General features: G+C 42.0%; 1 protein-coding gene across 20 annotated transcripts in view; it reads left to right on the forward strand.

The window, feature by feature from the left end:
- Positions 1–27281, forward strand: part of tns1b (tensin 1b) — a 95531-nt gene that overhangs the window by 48334 nt on the left and 19916 nt on the right. For 16 of the 20 annotated variants that reach the window (XM_057048163.1, XM_057048273.1, XM_057048220.1 and 13 more), the window contains 14 exons: positions 1254–1292; positions 9603–9644; positions 14112–14161; positions 16012–16183; positions 16393–16443; positions 16525–16647; positions 18470–18534; positions 19892–19975; positions 20237–20349; positions 20432–20492; positions 21621–21696; positions 22441–22570; positions 22652–22717; positions 22865–22981. In XM_057048163.1, the coding sequence (XP_056904143.1) occupies positions 1254–1292; positions 9603–9644; positions 14112–14161; positions 16012–16183; positions 16393–16443; positions 16525–16647; positions 18470–18534; positions 19892–19975; positions 20237–20349; positions 20432–20492; positions 21621–21696; positions 22441–22570; positions 22652–22717; positions 22865–22981 (1189 nt within the window). Of the gene's footprint in view, positions 1–1253; positions 1293–9602; positions 9645–10884; positions 11158–14111; positions 14162–16011; positions 16184–16392; positions 16444–16524; positions 16648–18469; positions 18535–19891; positions 19976–20236; positions 20350–20431; positions 20493–21620; positions 21697–22440; positions 22571–22651; positions 22718–22864; positions 22982–27281 lie in introns of those variants that run through there. The other 4 variants (XM_057048235.1, XM_057048193.1, XM_057048289.1 and 1 more) reach the window with 2 other exon arrangements.

Raw genomic sequence — 27281 nt, forward strand, 5'->3', positions numbered from 1 at the left:
GTAAGCTCACTGCCTTACATTCACTTTTGGGATATTAACTGTCTGTAGGGACACACACTCTGATAAAAGCCATTTCCTGTTTAGAATCAACCCCCCCACCACCCCACCCCCACAGTTAAGAGACAATTAAATATGATATCATCATTTAATGAATGACAAAGTTAATGTCAATTAACTTGAGTTTTATGCAATAGGAAGGTCCCCATTTGGGATATTTTACATCAGCATTTTTGGTATAAAAATATCACCTCACCCTACCAGGGTCTGAACTCGACCCGCAGGCCACTTGCAGAAAAGTGCCGTTTTAACCAAAACATCAGTGTGTTCAAGTGCGCCAAGTGGGATTCTTTCATCAGCCTCAACAAAACATAGAGTGCAACAAAGGAAAGCACGTGGGGGAGTGGGACTGTTTTGGATAAGGGCAGTGGTGGAGTAGTAGCCAAATTAAAGGTGCTTTCAGAGGTTAACAGCTGTGATAACCTCCAACTGCTAAACTTTCAGTCCCCAGAGAAACACAGTTTAGTCCCAAACACCAAAGAAGATGCCAGGAAATGAAGAATGGAGCCATGTCAAAAACCTAAAGCTAACTTCTAATCATTTACCATTTATCAGCTGCCTGCAGAGGAGACAGGAGCTCATGGGTAATGGTCTAAAATTGAGTTTGCAGCCTCGTTTTCCCCTGCGAGCAAGACGAAGAAAGGCCCAGAATACTGTAATGCACAGGAAGGAAGGCTCAGCTGTGACATGATGGCCATCTTCAATCTCATCAGGCATGCCTCTTTGTCTGGAAGCATTTAATTTGATAGAGGCCATGATCATTACATTCTTCCTGTTTACCCTCCGAGGTCTGCATGCATAATCTTGCTGTGAGTAGCGAATGATTGTTTGAACTGTCAGTCAATAATCCGATTCGACGGAATACTTGACAGATTGTGAGTTCTGCTAGAGGGATCCCACCAGTTGCAACATCCCTTGATACTTCATTCACAGTAAATGGGATGGAGGCAGATCAGAGCCATTTGCTTGGGAGATGTGATTAATACAGGGCCAGCTGTGACTGCTGAAATAATGGTTCCTTAAAACACTGAGAAAGGTCTGATAAAATTCAAAGATGGTGGAAGTGGAACTAAACTAATAGGGCTGACGATGAGCATCCAGCTCTGCGGCTGCCGCCATGTTCATGTTTCGCTTCCTTCTCGTATTAAAGGTAAAGTAGAAACAATGTCGCTCACAGCTTTTCCTTTCCTTCTCAGGTGTCTTCGTCTTGTGTTCCAGTGACAAACTATGAGCTGGTAAGTAACAATCATTTTGGCCTTATTAGGTACTTTGTTGCACAGGATTTTTGCAGCAACACGTTTGGAAAGTAACAGTTTCTATCAGCAAGGTTGTTATTATTGAAGATAAAGGGCCATTATCTCGACGCCTCCTGGGACAAACTTGTGATTAGGGGCTTTATAAATAAACCAGGCTTTACTTAAACAGGCAGCCTTTTTAACACGTAGACCTGCTGTTAAGTGTGGCACAAAAAAAACCCCATTTAGACAAGATAATAAAAGTCTGTGTGAACATGGTGTCGAAGATGTTTTGGGGAGGTCACACTAACATTGAAGAAAGTGAGAAGTAGTCTGACTGTGAGGCCATAAAATATGCTTTGCTATGTTTCCTTTTTTGGTATTGGCATTAAAGCAATGTGAGAGTTGGATGAAATTCACTCACTTCTGTTCTCATATGTTGCGTATTTAAATGGTTTGGGGTTCACGACAAACCAAAGCAAACATCTCCTGCACTTTTCTATTCTCACGGTGAAAATATGTGTTTTAAACGACCTGTTTTTCTTTCTTAAAAGCTGCCCTAATCAAGCAAGAACATGTTATTATCCCCTGCAGATGGTTTTGCGCCAGATGCTTTGCTCACAAAGACGTTTGTCTAGCGTGTGCGTTCGTAAAGGCTACGTTTCCTGGGCATTGTTTAAAGGTCTGCTCTTAACATGAGTCGGTGGATCCTTGAACAGGCACCACACAATCCTGCCTTCCATATGTAAAAACAAAGTTTTCATTTCATTAGCTGAACTCAGAACCTGTCAACGCTGCTACAACTCAGCCGGCGGCTCCAATATTTTCTTAGTCCACTTCAAGATGCTGCCAGAGGAATGAACAGGCCCTTAATAGGAAAGCAGAGGAAAGCATGTTTGTAATTGTAGCTCTTTAAATATGGGCTACAAAGAAAGAAAAGAATTTCTCCATTAACCCATTTTCCTTCTGCATTGTGGGCCCTATATTACCTGACGGCAGAGAAACAATCTACAAAGATTGGATGCTGATTGCAATGTTTTAGGCTGATTTTATGGAAATTGCATAAAGATTCTCTCTTCTTTATTTGTATGAATTTTGTAAAAGCACCTCACGGGACCCGGTTTGACCCTGTTTGCATGCCTGTGCAGCACCGCCCTGTATGAACACACATACCTTTCCCCAAAGGAACAATCACCGTCTTGTCTGTCCTGTCTCTGCAGCCGACCAATTACATTCTCTGAAAGGTGAGGTCAGATAACAAGAAAGATGATGTCCAAACATGACAGTTTGTGGCTGAGAGCTCATTTTCTGAATTCTTGGGCTAATGTTGGTCTTCTCTGTGCAGTGATTAAATCCACATCCACACTGTTGGAGCTTGTGTTATGTCATTAATAATGGAGACATTTGGGGAAGTTCTGAAGGCCACCTGATCGCTGCACACTGAATGGGTTAATGATTTTATTCATGTGTCATCATTCTGCTGTGTGGACACGTTTGTGGCTCCGACTCCGATGCTACATACTTATGTGTTGATGTGCTCGCATCGATGCGAGCACTGTGGAGCAATGCTCAAGATGGAGGAGCGTGGGCGGAAGCGCTGCTCAGCCCCTTGTTTGGTGAATTCCTTCGCTCGGTGCCTGAGAGCAACGTGATTTACAGCCACAGGCAGGTACGTTCTGATGATGACCAAATATTCACCCAGTTTAAGAAAAAAATGTCACAAAGAGAAATGATCCATACATTTTACTGAGAGAACAGTTTCAAAAGCTGTCATATGTTTATGTTCTTTAACCATATATGCTTAGGAATTTAAAACATTACATGTATTAACGCAGTTATAAATGATTAATAGAGTGTTTGCCAATGAGTAGTTAATAATAGCCATTAGCATGTGCATATCAACTTCAGTAGTTGGTTTGCTTCTCCCTCAAGCCATAAACATGTTTTCCTGAATGTCATATCACCATTTAAAACATGCGAATAGCCACACTGTAGGGCTGATTGTACTACTGCAACTTATCCTAAATAATACAGAAGATATAAGATATTAGAAGATCCCATCTATCATTATGTGTGACAAGTGACTGTCTTCAACCAGTTCTTCTGGGATGTATGCTTTATGTTTTAATTCATGCTGGTAGCGTTCTTTGTGAGTCTCCTCAAGGCCAATCATTTTAGTATGGAGGAAAAAATCCCCCCTAGAAAGAAAGCACACATTCCGAAATAAAGCTTTGCACAACTGCAAATCAACCATAACACCTACACTACGTCAGCTGGATTTTTCTGGGCTGAAAGTGGGGAAAGCAGTCCAGATCATGGCTGAGTAATGAATGACTGCGGGGCAAAAGAGGTCTAGATGTGGTCCAATTAGCACTGTGTTTAGAACCACACATAGTTCACTGATGTGGCCTTTATTACGCTGTGTATACAAGCGCCAAGCAGGCATCCTGTAATAATATAGTGTATGATCCCATCTCAGTGGGAAGGTACCAGCTAGACCACAAGCTATGTGCTTAATATTGAACCAAGATGCAGGCGTGTGACAATCTAGCATTATCAAGTGTATATCCTAAAATATTACGCAAGACTTAATGGTGCTTTATTAGAGATAGGATTCCTCTGCAGGCATGCTCTTGTGGATGGAAAATGAGCTGTGGTTATTACAGTCAACAGTGATCAATAAGTAATGATAGCGAGGAAAGATCCTGTAGTTACATTTTAATTAAATGCATTAATTTCCATCCCTGCACTTTTCGTGGTTTGCAACATTGCCGTCGGTCTTTAAATTCTTCTCCGTTTGAAGCCGTCACCATCTCACATCTCCTCTAGTTTCTGTCATAACAAAGCCTGTTAGGTTCAGTAACACCAGACATTTGTGATCGGAACCGTTCGGAGCTGCAGCTCAGAGGAAACTGGTAACCTGTGATGGGGAGATGCTACAGCAACAGACCAAAACACAAAATATAAACCTCAACATCATTTATGCCTCACTATTGAAGTGAGAACATTCTGGCTGCACTGTTGTTGTGAGTATTTGTGATTAACATGGCTCCATAATGTCTGCTGGTACATCAGGGCCATATAACTTCTTTAATTAGTCATTCTGCCACATTTTCAAACTTATATTTTTCTGTGTTTGTGAGTATAAACAAAGTTTGGGACCTTACTCAGCATCCACTTTATTTATCTTTAACACGCCTTGGACGTCTCTTGGTGCATGTTTTGATTGGCATCAAACCCAACTGATGGTGACTAAGGTAGAAAATGGGCCTAGATGTTAAACAAATAAGGTTTGAAGCAAACAGTAAGAACTGCAGTACGTGCAGAAGTCGTGATGAGGTTTATGAAATGAAAAAAAGTTTTTAAAAAAACAAAAAAACTTGGCATCTATCATGTTTGTTGTGCAGCCTGCATGCCAGCCAAAATGTGGCTGCAATTTGGAATGTAAGCAGATGAAAAACCCCAAGCATAGGTTGTGTTTAAACAAACATGGCCTTTTTAATGTCATTATTCATATGCATTCACTAGGCCAGCGGAATGACAACAATTCATGTAATGAAGAACAGTAACATATAGGCACAGATGGTCTAATGTTCTTTATTATTGCCATATTAGGACATACAGCAGCAGCATACCTCAGCCACTAAGTTGAGGTAAGAGATTTGTTTGATAGCACATGGGTGTGACGGTGCAGATGTTACATATACAGCGTTAAAGGGGTGAAATTCTTTAGTCACATGTTGGAAAAGTCTTTGATTACGTAACGGTGCGGATCAGTATCAGTAGGAGCGAGGACGGACCGAGAGCAGAGAAGAGGGCGAGGTGGTTCAGGGTCACACACTACTCAAGGGTCTTTCCCACAGCAAAGCCAGCATCCACTCCCTCTCTTCGGGGCCTGAGAGATCCGAGGCATTTTACTGCCCCCTCCTTCACCAAGAAAGGGTGGGAGGGGGGATGAGTGCAGACGTGCACGTAGAGAAATCCTCAAGAAACGAAACCTGGATGGACACAAGGCTGCCCGCCCCCTCCTACTTCAGGACCATGTTTACATTTCTGGGTCCAGGCTGTGTGAATGCTGCAGATGATGACGGCGGAGCATGAGAGAGAGCCAGCTGTGTGTTTGTGTATACTCCACATACAAATCCATGCAAAAACAGCTTGGACTAGAGTCTTTTTTAATTAGACTGATTTCAATCAAAAGTACAAATGAGGGGGAGTATAACATACAGTGAACGCAGCTGTTCCTTTACACATTTATAGTTTTCACACGCTTCCCATTACACAGTGCTTCATAACTTTTTAAAATCACTGACTTGCCTTAAGCTGTGGAATTTGGAATGTATTTGCACTTTTAACACATGGATGAGTTGAACTGTAGTGTGTATAGTTTCCACTGGTCGGCGCTGTTGGGCATCAGCTTAGCACCTATGATGATGTGTTAAGATATAGACAACTGTCTTCAAGCTCTCATCAGATGTGGTTAAAATAACTAATCTGGTATTTCTACCAGATTTGATTGTACTACAGATATCAACTCTCTTGAGGGTGCTCAAACATACAGTTTCAAAAAGATTTTCAGGACATTCTAATTGAAATCTTTGATTGTGCTACATCAAGTTCCTGTTTTTATTGAATATTCATTTGAATCCAGCTTCACATTTGTTCTACATAAGGAGCATGAGGTGAACACTAATCAAACGAAAGAAGGGTCCTCTTATGAATATAACAAAAACACCGACTCACAGCGGAGACAGACGTGGATGGACTCCCTGTCTTTCATCATAGCCACACTCACACACCCAAAGTGCTGATTTTAGCTTCTCTGCTTCACTCCACTGAGCTGGCAAGGCCACGTCAAATGGGCTGTGTGTATATTTAGCCCAGGGTCATTTTCCGTGTGTTTTTTCCTTTACAGTGATGTGTTGTTCTTATGAGAGAGCAGTGCACGGGTTTGTCAGGCAGTTTCATGCATTCTTCCATGTGAAATTACTTAAATTAGGTTCTAAAAATACTGAAAGTATTTCTTCAATAAAAAGAAAAGAGATTTTTGGTTTTATGACCCAGTCTACATGGTTTCCAAAATGACTGCCTGAACCTTAGAGAGGGTGGGAATTAGAGCTGACTGGGTCTGTCTGGGTCATGACCCCAAATTAATGGACACAACATTTGATTGATAGCTCCCAGGCACAAGAAGGTGTCGGACAGAGCGAAAGGTGGGTGTGTTAAGAGAGATTATGTGACATAAGTGAAAGAAAAGGGGGCCGTATTAATCTGCTGAAACGACACTTATCGCCACCTAGTGTCGAGGAGGAGATCTATTGCTCAATTATCTCTGTTGCCTTTAAACTGGGCCAAGGACTGAATCCTGATGAGACGCCAAAGTAAGATTTTGATCGTAGCTCGATTAATCCGTGCATGTAAATGTAATGCACAATGTTGCCCAAACTCAGAACATCCTTCAGAATAAACCACTAATGACAGAAACTATTGGAAAACTTTTTAGTTTTGTCTTCTTTGGGCTTCTTTACTTTCATAACTCCATTAACAGAACAACAAAACAACATGATCATTGAATAATTCGCCCAAATCTCACATGTTTTACCAGACACGTAAGTGTGATATAAGCATTTGTTTGCAGAGTAAGACATTGGTTCCATTTTCAGTCTGAGCACAACTGGTGATTAAGCCTGAAGCTGAACTGGACTATGACAGAGCAGTCGGGCTTAGTTTGGGTGCTGCTTTTCTGCTGATTCTTAAACTGTTGCTTTAAGTTCATGAAACATGTACTCATTGGAAGCACACTCCTTTCTATGAAGTTGTCTGTAAAATGGCAAAAAATGTCAATCCCTTTGACCTCATATAGAGGAGGTTCAGGAAATTTTGCCTTCAAACATTTTTGCTGAGACGCAGCTTCTCAGGCTTTTCTCGGGCAGGATGATGCTTTCTCTACACACACACACGCACACGCACACACATTCATTCACTCAGTCACGACACTTCGACCATCTGGCTGCAATTGCACAAAGCGGAAACTCTCATGTGAGGATATATCACTGAGAGAACTGTTGTGTCTGTTTTTCTGGGTGTACACATAATGGGCTCTATTTGTGTGAAAATGCCTGCGGCACCAAATGTTGGCCCCTGTGTGGATCCACAGGCTGCATTTAGAATTTCAATCATCCGTCCGCTGTTTTCTTTATCTCCTTCATTCTGTGAACTTTGTTAAATCAAGCGTGCGTACACACACACACACACACACACAGATTGAGAGATACCAACTGAGCAAAATTAAACAATTCTAAGATGGTGTCATGTCCAAATACAAATGACTGACAGAAAGATCTGTCTAGACACGTGAGTTAGTGCCGTTTGGAACTAATTCCATTTTCTACTGCAGTAACACCTAGAATGTGAAGCTGTGAAGCACATGCATGCTCGTGGATGCAATTAGAAAGACTCCACTCCCTAAAATATACCATGCATAGGCAAAAAGGTGATTATTTCTACCCTCCTCCTGGGAACATGCTAATCCCAGCTCACCTTTCTATTTTCTTTCTCCATTATCCATATTGATATACAGTAGATGCAGAATGAGCTTCACAACTTCTGCTGGTATGTGTAAATAAAACTTATCCATGATGGATTTGTATTCATTATTATGTAGAGAGTTTCTTACTTTCTAAAAAATAAAAACAGTGCTCTGAAGAATGTGGCCTGTATTTTCATTGTTAGTTGGTATGTTGCTCGTGTTTTGGTTAAAGTTACGTTAATTTCCTGGCTGGCGGTTTACTTTGGGTTTATTTTGGATCAGGCACAGCTAGTAATTTACCTTATATGCTTACTGTTTATCTTCCACAAAAGCAGACTACTGCAGGGAGGCTGTTTTACTCCTCCAGGCTTCTGTATTTAGCAGGAATTCTGGGTGTTCTGTAGGATAAAGGATAAGTGTGTTGATATTTATATTTTTGGAATGTTTCAAAATCCCATAAAAATGCCAAAACCAACACTGACACTCCTAACAAGTGCTTATTTCTCCATCCCACAGGGCTCCCAAAACACATCAATTATGCTCTTAGGTACACTGGGTGACCTTTTTTATGTGTGGTTTATTTTAACTCCCCTACACTGTCCTGTCCCTCAATTTATCAAACTTTTATTTTTCAATCGCTGAAAATACGCGGCCTCCCAGTAAAGGGACAGTCCTCCCCAGTAAGAGAATGGTTTTTCTCTGAGATGATGGAGGGGAAGTTAAAGAGAAGGAAAACACATTGTTGCTTAGGGAGGTGAAAGGATGGACGTGCTCGCACACCAGCGTGATCCAACATCCAGAATGCTGATGGAATTTTTAGGAGTGTTAAGTTGAGGCACCAGATCCTTCAAACATAAGATGAGCCCTGGCATCATCAAAATTTCATTCAAACCTTAAAAACACCTACGTTTTCCTCATCATTATCTGATTTTATGAGAATCTAGATATGGAAATTCTCATTAAATGTTCAAGGATAATTTATTACATAATCATTACACGTACACAAAACTACCAAGATTACTGCTCAGTAAATCAATGTCGTACATGTACTCATTACTATAGAGTCCTACTTTATGTAACGATGTCTAACTTATGATGTATAATAAAAAGCACCATCAGTCATTCTCTTCACCATCTGCTACATGAAGTTTGACTGATGCGTTCAAGATGCTTCTGCTTGAAAGTTTTAATTCATCTTGTAGTCACGGATGCGCCTTGTCTAAGTCTGTGATGAGCCAAGCCCACACAAGCGCATGAAGGCAGGGATTTCTCTGATCTTTCTTCTTCGGCTCTCTGCCCTCAACCACCCGCTTTAACTTCATCTAACTCCCTCTTAACCGCCACATCTGTCCATCTACCTTAATTAGCTTTTTTAAATTTGCTTGCTGATTTTCGATACATATGCGACCATTCTCATGCTCCCTTCTCTTATCTTCTGTCCCAACGTCAGCTTTCGTCTCTCTTGGCTCGATCCTCTCTCTCTGGTCATAGCTGTATATGGCTCTGGAAAAGAGAGTTCCATGGATGGACTCTGCTTTTGGCTATTGCAGGGAGACTTGTCTATTTTGTGTAAATATTTGCACAGAGGGATTATAGATGGTCCCACGCAACCAAGGTGGGGCTCCACTCTGCTCCAGGCCACATTAGGGCAAGGAATGGTGCTGAGAGTAGCTTGGACATAGAATGAAAGGAGATGAGGCAATGACATACTAAAGCGGTGGGTTTTTGAGATGCTGCAGGTTCTGACGCCTCCTTTGTTCTCCTCTGTCTTTTCTAAACAGGCACCAAGCAGCGACCTTCCTCTCAAACATGTGGACACCATGGTGAGTGCTCTTTTACTTCAGACTTTGGTTGTGAACAAGATGCTCATGATGTCTTTTTGATGTGGCATCCATCCATCCATCCATCCATCCATCCATCCATCCATCCATCCATCCATCCATCCATCATAAGCATAAATATCGATATCCAGTCCATAATGAATCACAGTGACTTCACCACAAAAAATCAACAATCAATCAACAAAATGCATTTTAATTAATGTTCTTTTTAAATGAAAATGCATTTTGTCCACAAGAAAAGGTGGGGAACAAATGAAAATATGAAATTAAAAAGAAATAGATATGTATCAATCTAGATAAGAGAACATCAAAAACAAACACTAAGAAAATCATGGAAGGAACACCGGAAACCTAGGCTGCTCAAGATAGATGCTAACTCGCAGTGGAAACATTCTTTATAAATAAAAATAAACATTCATGGTTAATGGGTATGTTTGAGGACATTATTTCCTTTGTTTTCATTAGGAGAACAGTTTCCTCCTTCAGTTCCTCTGGCATGAAACCCTGTAAGAGCTTCACATCACACAGCCTCATGTCATGGTTTGGTGGGACGGCCGCGGCCTGAAACAGTGATTACAAGGCTCTACTGTCAGCCTATTGCATGTATCGGTGCATATACACTCTGCACATGTTGGAGGAGTGGATGTCTGCACGTGTGTGCAGCTGCTACTGACTGGTCGTGGGCATGTTGCTGTGTGGTTACGTGGTGATGTGTGGGAGGAGTTTGGCCGCGCCCAAGAGCTTCAAATCATCGGGATGATTTGTCTTATGACTTTATGAGCTGCTCTTGCCTTATTGGATCGTGGATCTTGGTCTTGCTTCCTGTTTTTAAATATTAAATAATGAGAAATCAATGTACCATTAAAGGCAACTTTATTTACAAAAGGAAACATGCAAGGATCTCATGATCGCTGCATATTACTTTAATAATAGAGACATTTAGAGTGACATCACCGAGCTTCACACAGTCGTAGGGTCATGGTCAGCTGATTTGTTATTTGTGTGTGTGTGTTTGAGTTAAACCCCACGTGTTTGCTGGAGGACACAAACAGGATTCACTGTTGGAAATAAACTCCAAACACACAAATCTGAAGGGGAAGGAGAAGGAGGGAAAATCTGAATATGAGGGGAGATAACGTGATGGGAGGCCGAGTGGGAGGGGGAGGGTGGCCAGCACGCGGTCAGAGAGAGGGAAAGCGAGTGAGCCCAGAGCATACAGAGGGACAAGTCAAGGAACATCGTGCAGGAGTCTGGTCCGAGTTGGAGTATGCAGTGGCCCACAGCCGGCAGACGCCCAAAATAGAGCCCTTGTGTTCTTTTCTCCTCCTTTTGCTGGGAGAGGAAAGCCACAGACTTCACAAAGGAAACTTCACTACCAGACAGAAGAGAGGGAGAAGGGAGCTCTCCAGTGATGAACCAAGGAGGGTCTTTGAGAAGGCGGCTCTCCTCTTTGAGGGCTTCATGGCGATGGAGTACGGGCTACCTTTTCAGGAAGGTACGAGAGAGGAGCTAGCTGCTAGACGGTTGGATGGATTGAACGTTCTTTCGTCGCTGATTTATATCTCTTTGTTGCGGAATCGGCTCTCTGTCTCTTTCTCAGGCTTTAACCAGCCCCCCATCATCCCATGCCCTGACCTCCCTCCCTCTCTCCTTCCAAGCTGTACTCTCAGATGCTTAATTTGACTGCTCTGCTTGTAAAGTCAGCCTCCACAGATGGTTTTCATCTAGGAACAGGCCTGTTGGACCCCCCACTCAAGATCTAAACTCCCCCTTCTCCTCCCGCTCCCCTGATTCACCCGCTATTTTGCCTCTTTTTGTTTTTCCCAACGCGCGTTCTAAAAGGAGACCAGCACCTTTTATGATTATTTGGTCCTTCTAGGTGACATTTCCTGCGGCATTTCCTGTTTTGGATAAGTTGCATTCAAATTGTGTAAATCTTGCAGTTTGTTCTTTATTTCATAACAAATTTAAGGAAAGATTACTGATGGTATGTTAATGTTGTTTGTAAGCCATGCAGGATCACACATGTCTTCACTTTTACAGCCACAAGCCAGGAAGTAGTTTTGATGATTTTGTGCAGGAGAAATCGCATTTTAATGTCAAAACTATCACAATGGATCGAATGAGCATAAAAGCAATGAAGATGTCGGCAGAGGTTGCTTGGCATTCTGACCACAAGAAACACAACCTCATGAACTCTTTTATCTCTCCATCATATGAAAACACTCCAACTGCGTTAGATTGCTGGGACGTAACAGGAAGTGGAGCAACATTTAACTCCGGATACGCAGTTTGTTGTATGGTTCTCATAGTTCAAATCTCAGTAAAGTACAGAGCTTCAGTGCAACCGCAGAGAAAGTTTGAGTCTTATTACTGGTTGTAGGTTCATTATGACGCTTTGATTTTTCCAGATGGTTGTGCTTTAACTTGCCATAAAATGCTTTGCGCCCTCATTCAGACTAATTTGAAAGAAAGGCAATGAATTAGTCATACAATATAAATGCAATTGTGGAGTCTATTGACAATTCTACAAGTGGTAGAAATATGGCACACTGACAACATGTCTCAGAATCTTTGCCCAACAGTCAGGATGTTTATTTATTTATTTGTTTTTTGAACAATAAGTCTCCTTTCCCTCTGCATGTGCTGCCTCAGACTCTGAAGCCGCTCTTTTAGGCTGTCTGGGTCATTTATCTTTGTCCTCCTCGCCACTCTCTGCACCTTATAACTGCTCACAACATGCTGAATCGTTTAACTGAATCACAGACAGGAAAACGGGGGATTTGCTTCGTGTTGCCTCACTCAGGTCACAGAAGTGTGATGTTAAAGGAATGGAGCTTAGAATCTATGAAACCGCTTTGCTCTGTCATGATCTTAATGTATATCTTTTATATATTATTAGGGCCCTAAAAAGGATTTTCCCCAAGAAAAGTTGTGAATATTTTTTTTAACTGATTTCCACATTATTTACTGCCTTATTTTCTGTGCATCAGAATGACTCAGCTTTTATTCTGACTGACAGTACAAATATATTCATGTAATTCGAGCATTTCGATAATGTTCATTTATTTCTTTTTAAAGTAGTAACTTATTTCATCAGGCTGAAGTACATCCTAGATGATGCACCACAGAGTGAAAATACAGGGTTCTCTGCTCAAACAAATTTGCTTATAATAGTTGGTTGTGATCTGCAGTTGTGGCAATCACGCACGGTTCGTCTGGATGGTTTTATTATTATTGAGCCGCCTCCCTCAGAGGCACCTCAGAGAATAAAGTGGGTCCGTGTTGTATCCCTGAAGAGGCAGAAGACATCGATGAATGCCTTTACAGCTTAATTCCCTCCTCGGACTGCGAGCTAGCAGCTGCTTTTTCGCTGAAGCAGCATGCCACTCACAGCTCTTATTTTCAAACCTACAGGCCAATATGACTTGTTGGGCTGTGGGAGAGAACCCTCCAACTGGAGCCTCTCCCCACAGAAATGTTGCTGGCAGGGAATTGAACCAGAATGTTATAGAGGCACATATGAATTATGTGCCAGGTAAAACACTCCAAAAGATTGACAGCATGGATGTATTACAATATTGAGAACATGAGGCTTAATGAGCATCCTTTTTATGGACTCTATAGGCCACTATATCAAAACAAATGCCTGTCAAAGAGGATTTAGAAGTGGGGGAAGCTAAGCCCACTGAAGAGTATGTTGGTAAGACATTTACCATATACCTACTTGGTTTTATGTTTAAATAAGTACAGCTTTGTGAAACATGCAACCAGCACGTTTTAGTGTATTTTCTAGGTTTTATGACTCTCTGGCAGGCAAAGGAGGCTAGCAAACACCCAGTTATGATCCAGACAGTTGTGATTAGTCAGCCCTATGAGCACTAATGGGTCATGATGGAACAGTCCTGCCCTTCCCCTGTGTACATGTGGCCCAGACATCTCAGGGGAGTCAACAAGTCCACATGAACTTTGACCCTCTCCTCCAACTGGGCTGTGGGGGGATTCAAGGCCGGTGAGGCATTGTGGTGCCAAACGGAGTCACTCATCTTTAGCCACTCAGCTTTTCCCTCCAGTGGTGCCATGTGACACATTTAATGTTGGAACTGCCAGTGACATCGTGTGAAAGTCTGGATGAAAAACCAAAAAATAAATTTTGCTTGACACATTTTTTTGCTCAACTGTTCCCTCTCTTGTAGTGAACATTTTTTATTCTCAATGCCCGTTATCTTAAATATGTCGGGTACTGGCCATAACCTCATAGATAAGAATTGGGGATGTATTTGTTGACCCTAGAATTATTTTTAGATTTGCATCTGAACCCAGAGATGTTTTCCATGACCATGGCTACAGTGAACTTGTGCCTTTCTATCTGAATTTGAATCACCCTTGTTAATGGATTGTAAATTATGTATATGCATATTTTGCATGATGATTTTCTTTGTTTTGCAGGGCTCAACAAAATCTTCAAAGAGCGTGGATTCTCGACGCAGACCATCGAGGTAGGAGCGCTTCCGTTTTCTCTCAAAGTTTCCCATAAAACTCTTAGAATTACTGTAGACTGAATTAATTTGGGAACTAATCTCCCTGTGAGAGGTGAAACAAACAGGAAGGCCGACCTTCTGCATCCACTACCACCTTCAGGGTAAACTTGAACTAAAACAGTTTACACGTCACATGAGATGTTGCCCTGCCAATGGCCTAGGCCTCCGACTGTTTTGCTGGTCATAAAGATAGCAGATATCATCCTCTCTTGTCATTCCTTAGGGAGTCAAAGTTGTTGTACTCCTATTGTGTAAAACTTGACACCGCAGGTCACGCTGAAGCGCCGCGTTTTGCTTGAGTTTTAGAGTCGACGCAAGGTTAGGAAAATATTCCGCTTCTGACATACCATGACAGATGTGCACTTGGGCGGAGGAATTGTTTTATTTATGCCCACATAAGGCAGAAATCAATGGAGCCTTAGGGTATGATCAGTTATAAGTCAGTCAAATAAGGTTTTAAATCAAACCAGCAGTCCAGACATTTTTCTCTATGCCCACATGGGTTTACTGCGGGTTCTGTAAGTAGCGGTCGTGGAAAATGAATGAATGGATTGATGGGTGGTTTTTTTTCTTTTTGCACAATTTTGCAAAGATTTTGGTAGCTGTTGTGCTGCAGCTCGACTCCTAAGATAGCGAGATACTGAAGATTTTAAAGTCATGCTGAAACTGGGATCCCCATTTAAAATGTTATAGATGTGCAATTAGTCCTGGTGGTTCACATTCAGTACTATGAAGTACCCTGAAGTCTTCTGTTTTTAGAGCGACTCCGGTTACCTGATAAAACATTCCCACTCCAGAATTGGTGTTTCTCCAAATGAGATCACGGCTCAAATTGAGTGTGTAGTGATAACGTGTCATCCATCACACGCAATAAGCAAGAAATAGAGCAATCGCCTCATCTCTCCAGCTGATGAGAAGCAGATTTGTGGCGGGCCGGTCAGCGCACGCCAGTATATCTGGAATCTAACCAAACCGCTAGACTTTAAAGGCCCCATCTGCACCTGGAGGTTTAAGGTGAAGCTGGGATAGAGAGGGAGAGAGACGTGTGTCTGGTGAAGATGGAAAGAAGAGATAAACTAAGAGGTTGAGTCACTGAAAGTAAATATTTTATTTAAAAAGATCCAATCCTCTGAAGACTTCAAAGTAAGATTTTTATTCGCAGCACATATGAGAGGGCATATATAATCTACAGATATCTTCTCCCTCACTGTGATGAATAAGTTCCAGTAAGCAGGTTCTGAGTGGCTCCAGATGTCCAGTCCTCACTAGGTTACAGAATGTGTACAGTGAACATGGACGGCGCTTCGCTCCCAGACGGATGAGCAATTTCCTCTGAGGCTGCTCACAGCTGACAAATATGGGAAATATGCTGCCGTCTGAACAGTCCGAGGCTGCACACCTCTCCCATAACGTCTGGGTTCCCTGCCCCTGTCTGATACCCCCGTCCTGTCTGAAATATGTCACGCACATTTTATTCCAGTTATAATGAAAATACTTGCATTTCATTAATTACAGGGGGGTGGGGGGGGGGGGATAGAAAATATTGTGTACCTCTGGCATTATTACTTTGAAAACTGAAAAGGCTGATCATAGATCAACATGAAAACACGTTACAGGGAGTGTGATGATCAGTCAGATGTGCTGAAACACAAGCGCATGTGTGTGAATCACATGCTGCATTACTTGTGGCTATTCCACAGCCACGGTTTGAGCCCAGCAGGAGGCCTCAGCTCTGTTTTCACACAGCAGATCTGTTGATGTGCAGAATCGCTCAGTTGAGAATACATTTCTCCCCTGTTTGTCTGCAGGAGCACGAGTCTGCTACAGGCCCTGGATGAGAACTACGAGCTGGACCTGATCTACATCACAGAGAGGATCATTTCTGTCTCCTTCCCCAGCAGCGTGGAAGAGCAGAGCTATGCAGCCAACCTGCGGGAGGTTGCCTCCATGTTGCGCTCCAAACACGGCCAAAACTACCTGGTATGTTTTTTCTCTGAGTCCATCGGGAATAACACTGATCCTCCAGGCATTAACTTTGTTGACCAAATATTATAGAAGTGAATATGATCTCGACATGAAGGACATTTCTAGTTACCAGTATTAATAGCAATAAAACAGTCAGGCGCAACAGATACTGAAAGACATGACATGATTTTCTCTGTGTTCTTTATTTGTCTGTTTCCTTTTAGCTCTTCAACCTCAGCGAAAAGCGTTCCGACATCGGTCAACTCAATCCAAAGGTACCGTAAACCAGTCGACCGCCTCTCTGAGCTGGGCTGATCTGAGCTTCAGTCTGACTTTCGGGCTGTGTTGTCTCTCAGGTGTTGGACTTTGGCTGGCCCGACCACCACGCTCCCGCCCTGGACAAAATCTGCAGCATCTGTAAGGCCATGGACACTTGGCTGAGCGCAGACAACCGTAACGTGGTGGTCATCCATAACAAGGTGCGTGTAAGACACAAGTGTGACAATAGACAGCAGATGGTGCTCTTATGCTCTTCTTGGGAACCCAATTCCCATGAAGCTGCAGCATGTTTTTCTCTATCTGTCAGGGCATTTCCCCTCCCACACGATCTCTTTCAGGCTGGAGTGTTTGTGTTTCGTTTGTTTGTTCGTTCCTTGCTGGACAAAGCTTATAAAAACACAAATTAGGGAGTAAGCCCCGTCACCCATCATGGCTATATAAGCTTATTTTCAAGAGCAACCAAAATAAAGTGAACTGACCAAGGTTATGCCTAAAATTAGACGCATCACATTATACTCATGTGGCAAACCACACTGATCTCTATAGAAAAACAGGCACATCCCAGTAAAACCAGTAGGCCCAGTGGTATACCTGATCATTTTCATATTAGCTCCACAGTGTTTCTGATTAATTTTTGCAATATAAGAATAAGACATCACTTCCTGGAGCTCAGTGTTCCATTCCAAGAAGCTCCCACAGGGAAGCTACAAACAAGTAGCAGCCATGGCAACTGCTGTTATTTTTCTTGCAGTTGAGTAATGCTGCTGAGTGGAATCTGGGCCTGTGGTGGTCACTAAGGAAGTTGGGCGTGTTGGGTTTCCACATGTCATCAAGCCATTTCCACTGGGCTCCACGCTGCTTAAGCAGCTGATGTGGAACACGGTGATGCTTGTTATGAAGTTGGATAGATGTGTGGGTGCAGCCGAAGACGGGTCTGTTGCAACAGGAACATGTGCAAACTCCACCTCCAATATCCAGTGTTTTATATCAGCTACAGAAAGAAATCCCCAATATATTTATGATTGATGGGACATCTGTAAGTCAACCTTTTTTGCAGCCATTACTGCCAGACCTTGGGTGCATTCTTTAAACCAATCAAAACGGCACTGACGTGCCCCTTGGGGTGAAAGCGGTCTTCAAGGTCTTACAAATATCCTTTATGACATCATAGTTTTATGTATGCTGAAAAGTACCAGTTACAAATTAGGTGAGTGAATGGACATGGAACATTTACTGCACTTAGGAACTAAGTAAATAATGAGCTGACATTTACTGTGAAGGTCAACAGCAGAAGTCACATTCAGTTTCTGTGTGTACAGTGCACTTGTTAATGTGCATGTCATAATGATCTCTGAACAATGGTCACAAAGGATATTTTGATTTAATCAGGAGAGGTGAACTGAATATGGAGCTAGTTTTCGTATATACACGGTACCATTATTTAATCAGCAGTGCCTCTTCCTTGTGTCTGCCTTGGATCTTGTTTTGCACATTAATAGAGCAGTAAGATCTAGAGGTGTATAATAAATCAAGTGGTTGCAGGAGGTGCTATATTAGCCTCATTTACAGTGCAATTAAAGCGATCCACAGACAAATGCAGCCTGATGCTCCTACTGTGCTCAAGCCTATAACTTTATAATAGTCTCAAGTTTTACACTGATATATATACATATATGCTTTTAATATATGCTGTATATATGCTTATAATGCTTATAACGTTCTGATCTTATTTGTACTTATTTATTCTATTTCTATACTTTGTAAATACAATTTCCTACACGACAGTTATATTAATCCACGTTAGGCTGCTACTACAATTCAATTTCCCTACGGAGATGAATAAAGTACATCTTGAATCTTGAATCTTATTAAGTGTGGTCATGCAAAAGCAGCTTTTTTATTTTTATGCTTCTATGCAGTGACATATAACATTGCAGGAATGTAAATTCAGTAGGATTTCACTTGAAATGTCATCCTAGATTGGATGATTAAGTCTTTATTTGACTCTTGTTTTGTTTCCAGGGCAACAGAGGAAGAACTGGGGTGGTGGTGGCAGCCTACATGCACTACAGCAATATATCAGCCAGGTAGGCCTTTGAGACACCCGCACAGTTGTAGCGTGTTTTCAGGAGAACCAATCAGACAAAGAAAGGTCAGACGGAAAAGGAGCAAGACAGTACAAAAATCTGCCAGGCAGCAGCGGTGAAGAAGGAGGGAAGGAATGAGAGAAAAGATAAAGCAGCATTTCTCATCACAAGACTGAAGCCCACATGCAACAGCAGAGATGTGATGAAGAGATGAAGGTTGCAGAACAACCGGCTCATTTCAGGCACCAACAATTCTGAGCAGAAAAAAAGCTCACTACCCACCAGATCATAGGACTCAGATTATAGGTGCTCACTTTCATTTTATTGGATTTTTCTTGAGTTCCCTCGAAAATAAAGAGAACATTCTCTTGGAGAAACCAAGCAGGCGGAAACTGCGGCAACAACAGGAGCGCATGACCTCCACTAGTCTGTGAAAGACACTGATTTTCCAGGGAAGAATTAACACTTTATCACCCCAAGAAAGAAATCTCCGATATCTGTTATCAGAGATTAAAGTAGTATCATGACTCAATTCTGATGTACTGAAGCAAACGTCTAGTGGATCTGGCTGCACCCACTAGACGTTTTCTACGACTACGACTTATACAACTTTTGTCTCAAGTTTTACACTGATAATTAGTTTAATCAAGTTTCCTGAATAGGTAATTAATTGGCTGAATATAATAATCAAAGACTTAAATGTTTAAACGTATTTAATTTGCTTCCAACCATGTGGCTACATTTAAATGATTACAATGTCAACCATACTGTCACATACTTGTGTGGCCAGTGTGTTTATATAGTCCAGCATGGAGGATTTAATCACATGTAGTTTGGATGCAGACTACACTTAAAAAGGAGTGTGTCTTTGTCTTGCTGAATTGTTGAGTGTTTTGTAAAGCATCTCTGTGGAGTGTTTGGTTTGTCCACTTTGGGCTTCTGAGGAGGATTCTGGTAATTACACAGTAAACTGGTCGTCAGGTCAACTCAAGTTTATTTATGTGGCACGTTTAAATATGACCAGCGTTGCACAAAGCAAGAAAACAATATACTGCACCAAGAACATGCAGCAAAATACAAAAAACTCCAAATGTTTACCATCCACAAAAAACCGACCCAACGGGATTCAAAAGCCAGTGTAAATAAACAAGTCTTCAGCTGAGACAAAAGAATAGGCTGATCTAATGTGCATGGGTAAGTTCCATTTTTTGGGGGCAACAACTGAGAAGTCTTGACTACAAGTATGAAAACTGCATACTATGGATTTGATTTTGCTCCTGTGTTCCCCTAACACCTACATTCTGGATAAACAGTAGGTTCACCTGTGTATTTACCATGCTCTTGTGTTGGTATGCAGTGCTGATCAGGCTCTGGACAGATTTGCCATGAAGCGTTTCTATGAAGACAAAGTGCTTCCTGTGAGCCAGCCATCCCAGAAAAGGTCAGGCCTTCCATGTTGTTGATAGCATGTTGCTCCAAAAGGCACCTAAACTCATTGATTTTATCTCTATTATGCAGCCTTTTCTTCTAGGATTGAGTCTTAACTTTTTTAAGTACGAAGAGGCTATGATTGGCTGTATGCATTTATTGTAATTGCTAGAGGAGCAAACCAAAGAAATCCTGTCTGCATCCAGATGAATGCATGTTGGTTTATCCTGAAAATCAGTTTGATTGAATTGGACCCTTTCCTGACCTTGCTCAGGTATGTGGACTACTTCAGTGGCTTGCTCTCTGGACACATCAAGATCAACAACAAGCCCCTCTTTCTTCACCACGTCATCATGCACGGCATCCCTAACTTTGAATCTAAAGGAGGTGACAGACATGCAGATCCAGACGCGCCCATATGAGTGACTGAATGCAGAGGATTTTGATTATAACCCCCCTTTTTTCCTAGGTTGTCGACCTTTTCTTAAAATCTACCAGGCCATGCAGCCTGTCTACACATCTGGTATCTAGTAAGTCCAAAACATACACACTCTCAAATGCTTTTACAAGATTCCAGGGATAGTGAGCTCCTAATGGCTCAATAATAAAACCCCTGATTTTCCTTTATAGCCTCTCCCTGAACTACCCCCCACTATACACATCATCCCTCTTGCCAGTCGCCTCACATTATTTTATTTGGTTTGCCTCCCCAGCTGCACACTTGTGTTTCTTTACTTTAGATCCTGGAATCATATGAGGTCTTATTTGTGACTGAGGGCCCCATGAAATAGGATGCCTGCAGGGGGTTCTCTCAGAGGACCCTGTTGGATTTCATGGCCTGACAGGAAATAATGGATTTTATGTTTCTGTTGGTGTTTGGAGAATAAGGGAGAGCCGAGGACAGGAGATTAGTAGTGCAAAGATGAGGCTAAATTTAGACCATATTTATTTGTTAAATATAAATTAGTCAAATGATCTCATGCATGGCAGCATTAAATAGCCATTTATTCCAAACAGCTTATCTATTTTAGCCAGTTAATGGCAAGAAGAATCAGAAATCCACAAATGAACCAGCTGATGGCTACTGAAATGCTGCAGATGGTAACAGCACATTTGTAATCGCTCAGATGTTTTCTCTCTCATTTCGCCTAAAGGACTGATCATGAGAGAATATATTTTTTAATTCAAGCATTCTAAGATGATGTGGAAAATGTATTCGGCAGTGCTCTGTTCTGATTTATGCATTATCTTAGATACTACAAAACTTCCTCTTTTTAAAACAGCAAGATTCACTCTCTGAAAGCCAAAGTGTTTTTAAAGACCAGCTGTGTAGCAGTTATACAGCATATATGAACACTACTGCACATCTGCACATCATTCTCACCGTATTACTCCAGGTTATCACAAGATGCCGATTAGCCATCTTTGATCTGCTCGTTTGGCTCTCCCAGCCAGCCAGTCGTGCAGACATTGATTAAGGCCAGCAGTGCACTGCAGCTATGCTTTGTGCTCACGTTTTAATGCACTTCATGAATCGCGAGAAGACCATCATGTGACAGTGCTTATACCCAAGCAAGGAGCTCACCTTCATCCTTTCTGCCTTCGGGAGCATTTCTTCAAACGTGACGTGAGGTCTTTTCTTGCTTTTTGTTTTGCAGCAATGTTCAAGGTGACAGCCAGACCAGCATCTGCATCACCATCGAGCCCGGTCTTCTTCTGAAAGGGGACATCTTGGTAAGAAAAACCACTGAATTTGTTGTCATTGTGTCATTACAAGGAGCCTGAGGCTGTTGGTCAGTCTTCCTGTGCAACAGCTGTCCAACTGCAGAGAATTTCCTAAATTTTTTGTGTTTAGCAGCAGTAATCAAATCCTGTTGCTTCCTTTCTACAATGCAAATGGGAGCAGGGGATGTTTATTGTTGCGTTCAGTCATAGCAAAAGCACGTCCATAAAAACCTCCAGGAAGATGGTTGGACTGGGCCTTGCACCTCTGTTAACAGAGCCTCGTTAGTATGTAATATACCCTCCTGGAAACTCTGATGTCAGATCTGCAAACACTTCCTCTTCAACAGTGTTAGAAATGTAGCATCCTACTTGACCTGATGCAGTTAAATATTTAATATTTCTGTTGGAAAATTGATATTTATTAAGTGCTGCTTTGGTTATTTTGAGCTGAGGCTGTAATTAAGGTGTATTTAGGGTGGGTTTCTGCTGAAAGTATCAACTGACTGATCTGCTGCAGCGTGACACCACTCAGATCACGTAGAGATGTTCACAAGTCTGTCATAATATGAAGAAAATCTTGTGATATCTAAAGAAAGTGCAGGTCTGGCCTGACTCTGGGTCTCGTATCACTAAACTTAGTCCATGATCCATAAAGCCTCCACCCAGAGTCAAACCTGACTAAACGACCCTGTTGTATTCGTTTGGCTCTGCTTGGAGAACTACTTTCATCGACTTTGTTTTTTCACCCGTTAGCTCAAGTGCTATCACAAACGCTACCGAACCCCTTGTCGAGACGTGATGTTCCGGGTGCAGTTTCACACCTGTGCCCTTCATGACCTCAGCGTCGTCTTTGGGAAAGATGAGCTTGACGAGACTTCCAAAGGTACAGTAATGAATGATTGTGCCAGTGTTCGTGATTGTTTCTGCAAGCTGACGAGACGGGTAACGTCTGCTTCATTTGTAGATGACAGATTCCCAGAATATGGAAAAGTGGAGTTTGTTTTTTCTTTTGGACCAGAGAAAATACACGGTGAGACTTTTCTTCTTACATTTATTTTTGAAAATATGTGAAAACGCTTTTTCAATCTCGAGCCAAAACAAGTGAAATCTTCACATGCATCTTCCTTTTTTAATTTACTGGTTTATTTGTTGCTCTTTGCGGTGCCGCCTCTTCAAGGTGTGGACTATCTTGAAAATGGTCCAAGCGTCTCAGTTGACTACAACACCCAGGAGTCTCTTATTCGCTGGGATTCTTATGAGAACTTCAATAACAACTGTGACGACATTGCAGACGGTAAGATGATTAGATTATTGAGAGAAAAAAAAATCTCTGAATAGACCAAACAAGATATAGACAAAAAGTCATTTTTACCCCTTTTTGTTACCTTTTTCTGACGATTTTTGCTTCTATGTTTGATGCCACAAAAATTGAATGGTCACTTTTAATGAGCATGTACCCACTAAAATTTCTATCAGATCGGAATCATGACTGGTCTTTGAGTTAATTTTATTTTCCCTGCAAACACCTTGCAATGTCTTTCTAAGGACACGTGGGAGGGATTTTTGGGAGGGATTTTGCCCTTTTAATTTGACTTTTCTGCCACCATTCTGCATGAGCAGCCTGTGGCCGAAGCCCCATGCAGCACAGGGCTGCTCTTGTCTTTCTGCGTGACACAGAGGAAAGATTCAGCCTGTGTCTTAATGGGTTTTAAAGACTTTTTCACCCTTCAGGCACTTTAAAACTCCCACGCGACGAGGTCAAACTCAAGTCACATTTAAGTTCAAACAGTGTGGGAACGGTTTCATGAGACCAGACATCTTGTAAATTTGAGTACACACAGAATACCTTCATCATGAAAGAAGAATCCAATCCTGTTTTTTTATGTCTTGCATCTAAGTAGTAGATCGGGGTTTGTGAGGGAAGTGAGGCTTTGACACTGTTGCACTAATTTGTGGTGGAATTATGGCTGTCGACCAGCCAAAAGCCCAGTGGGAGCCGCACACAGTCTGAGACATTCCTAGGGTCTAACACAGGCATGGACATTGTCTTCTTGTCAGGGGGACAGCAATCAATCCAGGACCAAAATGCTACTTTCACTGTCACTTGCACATACGCATACACACACGTACACCCCTACACCCCTACAAAAAGACAGCAACGTGAAGCCTTTAGTGCAACAAAAGGTGTGCGATGTGTTTGGATGATCAGCTTTAAAGCACGACGTAGTTTTGTATTTCTTGGGTCTTCATCTTGTATTCAGATAAAATTTTCTATGTAAATATTTGACCACCTTTGTCAGTTTGACCTCTAGCTGTCTGCTGAGCATCAGGAGGAATCTTATAACTGAAGGGTATAATATTTGATAAGTTACAACGATGTCCTTAATTCCCCTGTGAGTGAATTTCCAGTCTCCCAGACAGACAAAGGTCAAAGGTTCCTTGGCTGCCCTCTATCACTGCCCATAAAGTGTGTACCACACACTTAGGGGGCAGCTTGAAATAGGCCTTTCTAAAATAGAGAGGAGGTGTAACTCTCATGTGAGCCTGCGACAGATCTCCCCTCCTCTGATGGTAAGACTCAGATAAAGATTGAATCTGACTTTAAAGACGCACATAATAAACTAGTTATTACTGTTACAGCGTGTCTTTTACGCAGACTGTTGCCAGCTTTTAGATTCATTGCCTGCAGGATGTTTTTCCCTACAGCACAAATTCTACCACTGTGAGTTTTCAGTCGATTCAGCTCCTCAGTGTAGTTTTTAAGTCTCCCTCACATTTGCCAGCAGACGTTGGTGACGACATCAGTACCCCGAGCTCTCTGTTTTCTGTGCTTGGAATGTGGGATGCGACATCATGCTGAAGTACACATTTAAAACCTTTTTCACCGCTTCAAAACCTGCTGCAGCATCCATATGTGGGATTATCAGATTTAGTTAAATAGAAAACACTTGATGAAAACAAATTTTATAAAGTTTGTGCAGGGACTGGCTATATTTTACATGCTGTGTGTCCATCAGAACCACAAAGACTAATTTTCTAGATGTGTTTCTCGATGTGACTCAATATGTTTTCCCACCTGTTAGAACATAAACATACTGTTGTTGCAGTTGCCAATACTGGAGAACTGCACCTCTCACAGCACATGATTAAATGCTCTGCTTATCAAGGTGTTGGGATAAGAACTTTGAAGAATAGCCAGTATGTGGCCAGTGTGTTTCTGGGAAAGAGTATTTGGTGGGTGCCGTCTGTGGTTGTTGGTTTGTAGAGAGCAGTGTTGAATTTCGTGGTAATGATTGTATAAATACAGCTGCTTGGGGAGTTTTCTCATCATGCCGGCACCTTACATAAAGTCCACCAAGTATACAACTTCACATGATATAAGTGGACAATCTTTAGTTTTGCTCTTGGTGATCTAAATGTTACTGCAGCTTTATTGATTATTGTGTGGTGACCAGTCAGAGGACTGTAGTGCTCTTCAGGCATCCGACCTCTTTTGTTCTGTAGTTCTAAAAGGATTCCTTCAAACTTTCAATCCAATCACAAAAATAAAGTATTAGCATTTCAAAATGAGCTCTGTTGAATGCGGTTCAAGCTGCGGATGGAAGAAAGATTCCCCCATTGAGCCGATGCTGATGTGAGAGTGGACGCGGTCTTTTCTCCTCTGAGGTGTCTGAGCGGTTAAAGGCACAGTCCTCTGCTCTCCCGTGCATGCCATCGCAGGGGGGTGGAGGGTTTGTGGGGGGGCAGGGCAGGGAATGTCACTGTAGGGTTTGTGTTGCTGCACAGCAGACGGATAGCAGCCACTTCCTGACACTCACATGGTGAGTTTGTCTCCAGCTTTTCTTTGACTTCTTGTTTTCCAGCTGAGCTCGCTCATCAACTGTTCCCAGATCAGCTTCTGCTCTGTACAGGGGATTCCACAAGTGTTTTTAAAAAATAGATTTAGCTATTGAATATTGGACAAATTCTGATTGTTTACTTGTTTTCTTACAGGTGCCAAACAAAGAAACTCAGATTTTTGCGTTACTACTTTAGCTTAAGCTGGTTTGAACTGTAATCCTTTTGGAGTTCAGTCTTTTAAATATTTGTTTGAATGTTAATTTAAAGTTGTTCTAAAGGATTTCATCTTACTTCACTCCTGGCCTTGTCAGTGTTTGAATCCCTACAGACGAGCTGAATTGGGTCGCTGGCCCAGGTTGTCCTGCTGGGTACAAACTGTTTGCTTAAGTCTACAGTTCAGTTTCCATCCCATCTCCAGAACAGATGGGGTTCGGAGATGACGTAATGTTTGTGGCGATGGACGTTGATGCAACACAATGAAATCATAGCTGAAAGTGTTTTGCCCCCAAGTCTAAGACTCAAATGTCCTGTTAAATACACTGTTTGTAGACCTTTCTTTCCTGTTTCGACGGATTTAAACATTTAAAAATGATTGACTTGGCAACCTGATGTTGATGTGTAGGCGGATGGATAGATGGGTAGGTGGTGGGTTTTATTGGCCCCATTCAACCCACAGCGTCCTTGATCTGTAGGGTGACTTTCTGAAAACACAGATGTTGTCAGCACTGTGTTGTTGCACCAGCAAGATGCAGAAAATCTGGCCTTTTGTGTTGGCAACAGGCTTGCATATCAGTCCTTCAGTCTGGTCTGGGGCTTTGTGGAGGATTAGGCCGCTTTGATTTCAAACTTGGCTCAGGTCCCGTTGCATAACAGTAAGGAGAGAAATCTAAAAGGATTCCATGGATGGACTGAATGCAGCGGAGAACGCCTCGTGTGGCGTTCCAGTTAGCTGCTTCTGCTGGGTGTCAGAGTCAGTTGCCTTCTGGATACAGTAGAAGCTCTGCACACGTGTTGGACTGGTTCTTTCTTTCTTTCTTTCTTTCTTTCTTTCTTTCTTTCTTTCTTTCTTTCTTTCTTTCTTTCTTTCTTTCTTTCTTTCTTTTTCTTTCTTTCTTTCTTTCTTCTTTCTTTCTTTCTTTCTTTCTAGTGTAGGAGTACTGTAAGGGTGTACAGTAGACAAGAAGACACTGTGCTGTATGACAATAATTACTTCTGGTCCTTGATTTATTCTGGGATTATGATCATTTTTGCAGAAAATTGTCCCCTCTGTGTTTCTGCTGTCATTCAAAGAGCTGCACGGTCTTTATTGGGCACCATGCTCTTCTTATGGACTTGTTATTGGCCCAAAGGAGTCCTCCAGCAAGAGTCACGTAGCTTAATGTATGGACCACTCCACTGCAAAGGGACGGACACATGGAATGAACTTTATGAGGAGGACTGGAAAAGTTTTCAGCCTGGCTCCATTTGGATCACAGGCCTCGACTGGCTTATTCTGATTTTCCCTTTGAAAGAGGTCTATTGATGTCTTCTCTGCAAGGGCGTTGGGTTGGCAAGTGGACAGTGGGAACAATACCCGTTTTCTAACAAGAGACATAAAAATATCTTATGTCAGGGTCTAAAACTCATAGCTAAAGGTGCTGGAATTTTGAATAGTGCATGCTTGACACTAAACTTTGCTTTTAAGCATTTCTGTAGTTTTATAAATTCACAAGAGATGTTGGTTTTTAAATATTAATCCTTTCTCATACTAATTT

The sequence above is a fragment of the Takifugu flavidus genome, chromosome 1 (genome assembly GCF_003711565.1).
Source record: "Takifugu flavidus isolate HTHZ2018 chromosome 1, ASM371156v2, whole genome shotgun sequence".
NCBI classification, from domain to species: domain Eukaryota; kingdom Metazoa; phylum Chordata; class Actinopteri; order Tetraodontiformes; family Tetraodontidae; genus Takifugu; species Takifugu flavidus.